At 38.1% G+C, this 12,024-nt stretch overlaps 1 protein-coding gene across 1 annotated transcript in view; it reads left to right on the top strand.

Annotated features, from left to right (window-relative positions):
• The window catches only part of MYO3B (myosin IIIB), a 100,541-nt gene that overhangs the window by 17,008 nt on the left and 71,509 nt on the right, over window positions 1–12,024 (top strand). Inside the window, exons 4-7 of the mRNA XM_074593516.1 lie at window positions 1,674–1,753; window positions 4,891–4,911; window positions 6,358–6,435; window positions 8,284–8,489. Coding sequence (XP_074449617.1) covers window positions 1,674–1,753; window positions 4,891–4,911; window positions 6,358–6,435; window positions 8,284–8,489 — 385 coding nt within the window. The remainder of the gene's footprint in view (window positions 1–1,673; window positions 1,754–4,890; window positions 4,912–6,357; window positions 6,436–8,283; window positions 8,490–12,024) is intronic.

Genomic DNA, 12,024 nt, shown 5'->3' with positions numbered 1-12,024 from the left:
TACTTGCTCATTAAAGTCCTCGTTTTAACCTTAGAGAGATACATGTATATACTGTATGTACTCTGTGTGTATGTCGATACAAGATATACAGGATTTTTCAAAACAGAGTTGCAGTTCTCATTAACATACACATTAGAGCCTAAAGCAGTTTCCAAAAACACGGACATACCTTGTATTCTGCACTGTGATTTAGGCTGTCAGGTAACAACATGCTGGTGGATCTGGAAATGACATGCCAGCTTTGCAGCGTTGCGTCAGTCCCAGTGCCAGCAGCTTAAAAGGGAAATACTTTTGAAAATTAATACGGAATGTTTGAATCACTCCAAAGAATGTCATTGCTGTGTTTGAGTGCTGGCCCCCAGACTGTTTTCAGGGGATGGGTATTTTTCTTGTTGGGAGGAAAGTAAGAGCAAGAGTTCCTTTCAGCGTTCTGTGGACGCTGGGTTTGCTCTGCTCCCGTATGGAATAATTACCAGCGATTAAGTGTTCTTGGTTTTCGTTTTTCCCATCCTGCCTCCTTACCACTTATGTAATAGATAGTTTAGCAAAACTCTGAAGACTGTTTGGAGTTACTGACTTTCTGTAAAGCAAACAGCTAAACACTGGAGTTGATGCAAACAAGGCACTTAGCATCTGAAAGAAGTGTTAACACTTTATTTACATTTAAATTAAAATGGACACTTATTTATGTGTTCTGGTTCTGAAAGGTGTGTGGTACATCTGCAGAGGCCTATTGTTTATTCATGCTGTAAATCCTTTGAAATGTGTTAAAATGCTTCCCACTCATTATAAAAATCCTGCCACCCATGGATTAGGGCTTTGATGTCACCAATCCTGCTTCAAAGGGTTCTTTCAATGCTATTAATCACAGTTTAGCCTCTGAAGATATAGCCAGAGAAAACATTTGGACATCTTGTGCTAGACTTGCTAAAACTTTGAAATATACAGAGTGTCTTGCATATGCACAGTCCCGTATCGCTTCCTCTCTCTTCTCTGAGCCTTTATTTTGAAAAGCTATTTTGTGATGACTTTGGCTTTCTACAAGTACAGAGGAAAAAGTTTAGGACACGTCATACTGTACATTTAAAAAAAGGCGTCTGTCTTTCAGTTGACACCACAATATGTTTTTGCCTGAGGAATTGAGTCAGTCTTTAAAAACCTCGAGGGACAATAAGATCGGGGATTAAGCAGGGCCTACATGTCAAAAGGTCAAAAAAAGATACCGTCTTATCATTTTCTCATCTCTTTCATTAGTTTGTGAGCTTAAGATGCTGTCTAAACACTTCAGGATCCACATGATTTCATAGAAACAAGATTGTTTCTGCTCTCTTCTTCTCTTTTAAACCTCTCAATGAGTCACAGAGAAATTGATTACTAGTGATTGAGCTGTATGCCTTTGTGCTGTCCTTGTTTTCATCAGCTCAGTAGCTAAGGTCAGTGACATACCACCTTATCCCTGACTTCTTCCTCCCTTTTAAATCAGCACTGCACTCTGTCATGCCTGTGCTGAATGCTCTGCAGACACAATTGGTAATGAGTGGGGTGTGGAAGAAGCGTGGTGGTGTCTGCTATTTTTAGTGCTATTGCACAAGCTGATTTTCCACCGTATAAATTTTCCCTGCTAAGCTTCTTCGACAGTTTTTGTCGTATGTATTTCTTTCTTTTTTGAACAGGTAACTTGGCACAGGCAAGAGCCAGAGTGACGGCAGCATCTAGGTCTTTGCCTCCGCAGCTTAGTGCTGGGCGTATCAAGGTTAGTAGCGTTCCCTTTGAAGACAAGCAATTGTTCATAAAACATTACAGCGAGACTATGGGCATGATGCTTAGCTGATGTAGGTGTATAGTGGGGTTCTTACTAAATAAGAATCTGCCTTAATATCAGCAAACACACACCTCAGCTGGGAGCACTGTTTCCAGTTTTAGTGAGGACACTATCATAGAATCCAGTGAAGAATCAATTTACTGCTGATTAATCTGTAAACTTACGGAGCGAAAGCTCATTTACATTGATATGGATAGCCGTATTCCTTATGATACCAACGGGGTCAAGGTTTTCCTCTGGCAATTTTGGATAGAAAAAGATTTAATTAGGTAAAACTTCAATAGTGTGTTTAACAGAATGAAAGGCAAACTTAAAAAAATGGTCTGTTCCTTTTTTATTCGACTGGCAAGTGAAAAAACAGGGGACATTTGTGACTGACAGATGACCAGAAAAGAGTAACTCGTCAAAACCAAAACCACTATTCATTGAAAAGAACTCCTGTAGAATTTAAACGCTGCTGGATTTTGCCATAAAAGTCTGTGGCATAATTGCAAAAGGATGGGATAATTTTATGGCAGTTAATAGGATGTGTTGCCAACTGAGTACACTTAATTTGTGAGGAGAACTCTTGTGCCTCAAGCCTATGGCATGTACACACCCTCCCCGCTTCCTGAGTAGTACTGTTAGAGTTAGCTTAGTTAAGGGTTTGGGATTTGTTTTTGCCTCCACAGTAATAATTTTTAAAAACAAATGTCATAACCACATCTGTTCCAAAGTTTACAGAATTTTGTGTTCTGGGTTTTCTATTTCTTTTCCTTCTCTCCTGTTATTAGGAGCTCATGCTCAAATGATGATGCAGTAATTCGTGTCAGCCAGACATCTATATCCTTCACTGTACCTGCAAATACAGATGTGGATTTCAGAGATTTATTTCCTCTCTGGTATAAACACTTTCAGTGCTGAAGGACAGATAACGGCCTTTCCAATTTTCTTGTATTATACACACACTGTCTTCCACATGCAGCCATATTCAGCATAAGCTTTCTAAGCATGCATTTTATTGATACAGCTGGAATGGAAGAGAGCATTTCTCTTCTAAAGCTTTAATAAACACAATTAGTTAGCATTTCTCTTCTAAAGCTTTAATAAACACACAGTTATACTAAGTAGTGTTTAAGTGGTTTTTACTCACCCTTCAAATTTTTAACGGAGCTAAAAGACATGCGTAAGTGCAGCACTATTCAGAAAATGTTAATTGAAATAGTTTTTAGCTGAAAAAAAAATCTTTCTTATAATTTCATAAAACTTCTAATTAAAACAGCTTCAGGAAAAGGGTTTTAAATTACTCTTTTATAGCTTGTTAAAAAAATACAAACATAATTTTGTTTGGAAGTTTGGAAATTTTCATGTATTATTTAATTGATGAGCTTTTTTGCTTAATGTATTTTTTGGGTTTACAGTATTTCATACCATGCCAGCAGCAGGTGTGGTCAATATGTGAAAGCAATAGTTTCCAGTGACTTCATAAGGTGACATGATGTCATAAATCATTCCTTTAATATTGCTTCAAAACTATTATAAGCGATTTTTTTTAGTGATGGAACAGTTTGTCTTTCCTAGGTCAAGCTGTTTTCCATTTCAGTTGTAATTGTATAAATGTATATTGTACGTCACTACTATTGTCATGTAAAAATGTGACTCAAAAAGTTGAAATATTCTTCATTTTACTTTGAAAAGCGTAGCTAGTGATTTAAAACACAAGATTATATCATGACATTCTTATTATGTTCTATCATTTTCTGACAAGCCAGTTGTGATAAAGCCTATTGCCTGCTGTACATGTGATTATTGCCCTACCATAAAACTGCATGGCTTCGTGGACACACAATGTTATAAATTAACCAGAGACAAAACTTCTAAAAATTCTTACAGGAAAATCTCCCTAGCTTCAGGGTCTATCAGAATTTTTCTAATGGAAACTTCAAATATTTCTTGTCAGAAAGATTTGGGAATTGATCCTAGTCCTTACAGATTGTACAGATCTGAATTTAGGACTCCATCCATCAAAAAAGGAATCTCACAACCTGGGTTTTACTCTGATTTTCTGAGAAAAAGTGTATTACATTTCCTCTGTGAGTTTTTCTGACCATCTGTCTTTCTGTGTGTTTGTTCCCTTCCCCCCAAAAAGCCCCAAAACAAAACAAAACCAAACCCTTTTGAACCCAGCAGGCTGTAGTAAACCAGATTTGACAGACTGGCTGTCTGAAAGATCGTAAGATTCTCCAGGTTTGGTGAAAATAAGCAGCTGTGAAAAGGAGATGCTTCCAGTGTCCTACTGCCCAAAAGGCAGGGCATTAGCTCACCCTTTATTGGCCAGCAGATATTCCAGATACAACTGAGAGATTGTGAGGGCTGAACCTCCAACAACAATACCTCTAAGAGTCTCTGCTTTTCTAGACAGACAAGAATCCAATTTAGAAGCTCAAATTCATGGGTGCTTGGGCTTTGGTGCAGTCCTCAAACTATTTGCTTTTGCTCTTGATTTGGTGTTCTTTATGATTAAATTGTCTGTCTTTTAACATTAAATGTTACCAGTTACTCTGAACTCACTGTCAAAATTCACTGGTATGATTTTGGTCTTCTACCTGACCTTTACTAGAGATTTAGATATCAATTCTCAAAAAACAGCTTTTGAAACATTCCTATATCCTTCCCCACGGACATGCCTGCTGTTCTGATTAGGTCATTGATATTTACTTTGTCAGGTGACTTCTTAAGATGTTTGATGTTATCTGTGCTGATAAGGCATTTTTCCCGGGATATATTACAGAGTTTTCTGTTAACATCCTTAAAAATGTAACCAAACTGCATCTTTTTTCTTTTTTGTGTGTGTGTTAGTTTGAGATACGTACTAATGCATGTACACCGCTCTGGGCTAGAACATCACAGATTACAAAAACATACTGAAATTTTTATGGTCACCCTGATGGAAATCTGTCTCTCTTTGCACCATCTGTATTCTGCATCTTGTCTTCACAAGTTTTCTTTTGATTTCTTCCCCAACACAAAATCCATTTTCTTGATCTATTACTACTTAGTGCTTCATTTCCTTTATATTTTACATGCAGTCTCCTAAATATCTCCTGAAGGTAAGAGACGCGATTACTTTATTGAGAACTGTAGTCTTTCAGCAATTACTTTTAGTGTTCAGAAGAGTGGTCTTAAGTCAGTGAGTGTTGGAAATGATCGTACGGAGCAAAGTCCAGGAAGTGTAGCACAGGTGCTGACAACAGCATTATCTGGTTTATACAAATGCCACCTGGTCAGAGCAGATGGTAAACTGCCACAAAGCAAGTGAATGCTAAAATGTTGTTAATGCTCCATGCAAACAGGATGCTGGTTGATTTTCTTTAATTTTGTTGAGCTGTGATACAGCAACACAATCTGCTTGTGATTGGTAACCATGGTTATACTCATTCATAAATTCTGGTTTCATTTTGATAAGAACAGCTGTACTGACAATATAACTAAAATATACAAGGAGCAATATGTTTGCTGTCCATGCATACACTCTAAAAATAACTCTTCTGAAATGCTGAAAAAGTGTTATTTGAAGCTATGACAATTCAGCAGAGTAAGATGGCTGAAATTCTTGGCATCAAAATGGCAATGGTAATTAATAGTAACCACAACAGCAGAAAGGGACTTACGCATTTAGAGATTACCTACTTTGTTTGCCACTTGTTATCCAACAGCAACATTTTTCCATACATGAGCAAAATGAGGCAGCTTTCTGCTAATTTGCTTTCTGGTCATTACAGAAATGGTGACTCTTCTTATATAGAAAATAAGACCTGATGGAGTTCATTGTAGTGGTGATAAGAGAAATGCTTTTTAGAAATGAGTTCATAAAGTATTGCATTTTGACGACTGGGGGTAGGGGTTGTTCAGTCTGGGTTGGGGTTGTTCAGTCTGGAGAAAAGAAGGCTCCGGGGAGACCTTATAGTGGCCTACCAGTATCTTAAGGGGGCCTACAAGAAAGCTGGTGAGGGATTTTTTAGGACGTCAGGTAATGGTAGGACTAGAGGGAATGGATCAAAACTAGAGATGGGTTGATTCAGATTGGATGTTAGGAAGAAGCTCTTCACCATGAGGGTGAAGCAGGGGGAACAGGTTGCCCAGAGAGGTGGTGGAAGCCCCATCCCTGGAAGTTTTTAAGGCCAGGCTGGATGGGGCTCTGAGCAACCTGATCTAGTGGGAGATGTCCCTGCCCATGGCAGGGGGGTTGGAACTAGATGATCTTTAAGGTCCCTTCCAACCCTAACAATTCTATGATTCTAACTGCTTCATTGGCCTAGTGTTACACTATCATAACAAAAGTGTGAAACCGTGCGGAACACTTACCACTCTCTCTGAAATCAGTGCACGTCCTGCATCTGTTAGAAGCTGGCCTTCGTGCCTCTGATAAAGTCCTCTGAAGTACTCACACCTGAGGGAATGACCCTAACAAAAACTGAAGCCAGCTTTCACAGGCGAGGTGGGGTGGATCTGCAGTGTTTCTGGCACAGCTCTAACATCTGGGTTTTGTCTCCCAGGTCGACACGATGGAGGTGATGCGACACCCTGAGGAAACAACTAACATGAAGCGGCAAACTATGGCTTCCTACTTTAGGGTACAAAAGTTTAATTGTAAACAAACATTTTGCTGATAAAAACAATAGATATATCTAAAATATTTGTACGATTGCGAGATCAAAGTGAATCATAAGAGAATTTTTTTATTCTGTTGTGGGGCCTTTGTAGCCTCATAAATTTTCCTTTGCTCCTTTCTGTTTCCTCATAAATATACGTTTATAATTTTGCTGAGTACATTGGTAACAGGACCTAGAATCTAGACTATTTCCATCTAAAATGCTGGCGGTCTAGAACAGGCCTCTTTGTGAACAGAAAACTGATTTTGTGCAAATAAAATAGCTGTTGTTACTAAAGCCTTCGTATTTTTTCACAAGCTTGGGCATACCTACTTTTAAAGCCTAAGGTTTGTCATTTGTGATAATAAGTAAAAACAAATTCATCTTTTGAAAGTACTGTTATAAATCACACGGATTGCCATTTTATCAGTAGCAATCCTGTCTGGGGTAACATATATTCTGTATGTGTGTTTAAATCAAATAGGTAAGGAAAAGGCATTGAGAATGTTGGAACTGGAAGGTTAGGAGTCAGGAAACCCGCATGCCAATCCAAGGCTCTTGGTTAATGTTTTTTTTTCTTGCAGTCATTGCAGAGTGGAAAAGTTTTGAGCAGTTGGTGCTCAGGCAGCACTTGTACCATGCAGAATGGGGAGGTTCACAGTGCTGTGCTCCCCAGCGTGGGTCAAAGCTTCGTTCAGTGTTTTCTTTGTCGTGCAAAATAGCGTAAGGAAAGGCATAGAGGAAGCTAATACATACTGAGATGTCCCAGTGTGGAGGGTACAAGGACGCACATCCAAATTTGGGAACCTAGAGGCATAATTGTCTGGTAATACAAGTATGGATTTCGAGTGCTCCTGCATAGAGCTATAGAGCTACGCAGTTGTCAGCTGTGTAGGAAATGTAAAAAAAAAAAAAAAAAAAAAGGCACACCATAATATGGATGCAGCCTACAGCAAAGTGACCACAATCAGCTTGGTATTGTATGTGATTTTGGGATTGAGTGTATTTGCAAGAAATACTGATTGTACAGTGGGCTAATGAGGTGAGGATGGAGCAGAAGTATCAGTATTCAGAGGAGTCATTGGAAAAGCTGATATATATGATCTGATCACACTTTTTTCATTTTAGTGAAAAATGCAATGGAATAAATTGTTTTCCATGTCCAGGGTGGATAGGAAAAAAGTAATGGGTCTACGTTACAGCCAGAAGAGTTAGGTTAGATGTTAGGAACATTATGAATAGTCATGATAATGTAACACTTCAGTAGATTGTCCAGGGAGATTGTGCAGTCTATATCTTCAGTGATTCTGAAAAATGGATTAAACAGAGATGCGTCTGAAATGGCACAGATACATTTAGTGTTCTCTTTGGGCAGAGAACTGAACTGATGACTTCTTGCAACCCTTCCCGCCTGATTTTCTGTGAATTTCTGTGATTGCTTGTTTCACAGTAAAGCTTGTTCTTCTCTTGGGGATATTTTATTGATCAAATGTGCCTACAGAATCACAGTTAGGACATTCTTCAATTATTTTTTTTTAATATGGGCCTTCTTCAACTACAGAAATGTAATATAAGAGGAGACAAAGAGAAAGGTGTAAGTAAGAAATAAGAACTAAAATAATAATTTTTGTTTTTACAATTGAAAACTTTTAATAGGTTCTGGGTTTTAACCTAAAGGTTAAAATTAATAAAACGTCAATGCAGATTAACATTACAGATTAAAATGTGATGAAGGATTGCATACTGTTTACAAATACATATCTCCTGCTTAAGTAGGTCCATTGCAGTTTTTTGTCAAGTCTGTGCATCTTTTTTTATTTTCCTCACTAGTATTCCCTCATGGATCTTTTATCCAAAATGGTCGTTGGACAGCCTCACTTTATCCGCTGCATTAAACCTAATGATGATCGAGAAGCACTGACATTTTCTCATGAGAGAGTTCTACTGCAGCTACGATACACTGGAATTCTGGAAACTGTCAAAATACGTCAAAAAGGGTATTCTCATCGCATCCTCTTTGAAGAGTTTGTAAAAAGGTAAGACTTCTATAACATGGCTGTTGTTTTAAAACTCCATTCAATTAAATATATTATACTGTTAAGTACAGAAAGTTCTACAAACATGGTTTGTACGTGTATGGTCTGATTCCCTAATGAGGGCAGTCACTAGGAGAGATAAAGACTACAAGAGATAGCTGAGCTCTAACGGAGAAAAGTCAATGTGAGACCAGCAGCGAGCACTTAGTAAGCCTGTCCCCATGGTTCCTTCAGTAGATGCAACAAGTGGAAATTATGCATCATAGTACAAAGATTTGGAAGGTTAGTGACCTTCAGCCATCATATGAAGAATGTGCACATGCTTAAAATTAACTGATATAAAATCTTTGTTTTTTTAAAAAAAATAAATATCCGAGGAGAGTGTTCATTTCAAGCTTGAGAATTTTAATTAGATTAAACAAAAAATTACGAATATTCTAGGGAAATTTTCATCGATTGATTTCGGACATAACACGTTGTAAAATTGATTTAAAATATATTTATGAATAAGGTATCAAATTCGATTCTTACATCCTTTAGCATTTAGAAAAGCCATAGTGGAAAAACTTAAGGCATGAATTAAAATCTGGTATGTTGTACTGGTGTAGTTCCCCATGTAGAGGGTCTTCACATAAGAAATCTTTGCCGTTGCCTACCCGTTTTGCCCTTACACCTCTTCCTTTTACACCCTTTTCACCTCTTTCCCTCCCGTTTTCCTCATTTTTTTGTCATCTCAGCAATTATGTAAATTCAGCCGAAAAGAGCTACTTGTGCTCTGGAGAGCATGTGCCTGTACATTGATGTAAGCCTAATAATGAAGAAATGCGCTTCACTGGTGTAACTGGAAAAAACATTCACGTGCAAGCAAGATCTGTGATCTAGAAATATTCCTCATAATAGCTTCATAGCCTTGTAGTCATTATCTTGGAGGTATCATGAATTATAATTAGATCTCTGTTCACCTGAATCCTTGTCATGGCTACTATTACTAGCTTTAATACTATTCTCAATCTCAAAAACTTATCAATTTGATTCAGGAAATGCTGTTGGCTTTATGATGACAATATGTTTATATGATCGTTATAGTTTCTCCTAGATATAAAATATGTTTTTGTGTAGTAGTTACTGTTTTTTGGTCTTTAGGATTGGTAATTCAGTAATGGAGCAGAAGCGGTACCATTAAGCAATCAGCTACTCAACAGTCGGCACAAGTAGTGAACGGCTAAATCAAGCATTTAGTGATATTTTCTGAACTGGAGGTTGCTGATCTGGACAATAGAGAGTTAATGAATCTAGTGAAAGCACATCATTCACATGATGCTAGAGGGAAGGAGCTGATTATGTTTTTGAGAAAGAAAAGACATAAACAGTTTCACAGGCCTTTCTAAAACCCAGAGATTCGGTAAATTTACATGTGTATAAATCAGTCCTTTGGGCTTGGAAATCCGCAGTCCATGCACTGAGAGATATTGAACGATAAACCATAGATTAATCAACTCGTTCTGAAAAATTAAGAGTTTTAATGATTTGTAATATATTCCAAATCACGGGATTTTTCAGAGTTGGAAGGGACCTCTAGAGATCATGAATATGCAATAGGAAAACACTAGAGATATATGTCCTAGGAAGGGTAACTAACATGGTCATTTGTCCATCAAAGCAATTTAATTTTTAGACATGATTTCCCCCCACCTTTTTTTTGTGTTATGTGACTAATTTTAGTAAGATTACGCCATTCTAGAGCAGATTTAACAAAGAGATAAATTTTTGTGATCACTAACACATCTTTGCAACATCCTGAAGAGGCTGAAGGCAGAATTATTAACCTTAACTTTTATTCAATTTGCACATAAGTGAACTAAGATTAACTCCACTGAAATTAGTGTAAATTGAGAGGAAATTAGGCCTCCTCTTATCAGTAGGTTCTTTTCATTCAAAAGTGCACTGAATTTGAGTACAACCTTGGAAAGTAATCGTAATAAAAGCAGCGCTGACTGTAGCTTTCCATTCTTGCAGATAAGGGCAAGTTGTGTTTAACATCTTGTCAGATACTCCCCATGTTTTTAGTCCAACTTGATGTAATTCTTTCAGGAAAGAAAGTCAACACGACAAGGGATGTAGGGGGGAGATTTAGCAATTTGCCCAACAGCATAGAAGACTTCCCTGAGTTCAGAATATAAATGGGGAGGCGGGAGAGGGGATGTTCTTGCTCCTTTGTTCAGTTCATTCTTTATTTTTAAACAATGCTTTAAAAAGCTATCAATGGAACAAGAAGCATTTTTCTTCAATTTACAGCCATGACTAGTAAAGTGTTTTTAGGAACTAAGTAGTTGAATACATAAAAATGTTTGAGAAAACAGGTCAAATGCTAAACAGATTGGCACTTCTTTGTTCATAATCAAAAAGACATTAGGCAAGTATGAACAAGAGTTTCAAAATGTCAGTAAATGTGAGGATATCAAAGATTTTCTAAGCCAGCAAGTTAATTGGTATTTTGATCCTTTTGAGCAACTTAACAACAAAATGGATGAGCCAGCACTTTTTCTCCCTTGATGTTATTAAACAAATAGGTGTGCTTCTTATCTGCCTGTTCAATAATGCTGTTTTGTAAACTCTTAGCAGGAAATATGAGGACAAAACAATCAAAGGCAGGGAACAGAACCATTCAGGGTTTATCAGGTGGGAGGTAAACAAAAGATAAAGCTCTGTCTAATGTTACTCTTTACTGTCTTCTGTTTTCATGTAGAACAGATTATTTCAGTGTTGCAAACCAGGAGGTAGTTTATTGAGTTAAAAAACAGATGGTGAGGAGAGGACTTAATTGTAATTCATTCACGCAATGTTTCTTCAGCCAAGTATACAACTATCTACTTTATGTATATAGATACACATATTCTTTTACTTAAAGCAAGAAAATGTAATCTACGGCCCCTGTAAACACTGTAGACCTGTCAAGTCTCAGGCCCTTTGTCTCCATTGGCCTTGTCTCGCACCCCGAGCCATCATGTGTCTGTCTCACGTGTTTGCTGTGAAGCAGCAGGGCCCCTTTTTCAGGCTGGAATCCCAGGTTTCATACGCAGGTTATTAATGTGATCAGCAACCTGGGGTGCCTGGCTTGTGGGCCGCATAGGGACTGACCATGTGCTGCGCAGCAGCTAAGGGAGGTGTGCTTTCTAGCGGGGACCCGCACAGAAAGTCCCACTGGATGGGATGCTCCTTGTATATATCCAAGTGTCCAGGCCCTTGGAGCTTCACATGGCATGATGTGGTATGCAGGTGTGTCCTCACCGCATATCCCCTGGCTGTATGCACCTTCTGTGTGATGTGGCATGTACTCTACCATGGGTTGAAAGATAAGGGACTTGAGAGTCTAATGGTGCTAAATGCTGCTGTGCCTCAAGTGCCTCATAAGCACATAGTTTTGCACAAGTTGCATTTAAGGATTGTGTTTGTTCTTCTCTGCCCGCTTACGTTCTGCATTAAAGTTCTTTGTACTGCATTAGGATGCAGGATACGCTTTTCCTGTAAGAGCCAC

This window comes from Larus michahellis, chromosome 7 (genome assembly GCF_964199755.1).
Source record: "Larus michahellis chromosome 7, bLarMic1.1, whole genome shotgun sequence".
In the NCBI taxonomy this organism is placed as follows: Eukaryota; Metazoa; Chordata; class Aves; order Charadriiformes; family Laridae; genus Larus; species Larus michahellis.
This window is presented reverse-complemented; position numbering and strand designations above follow the sequence as displayed.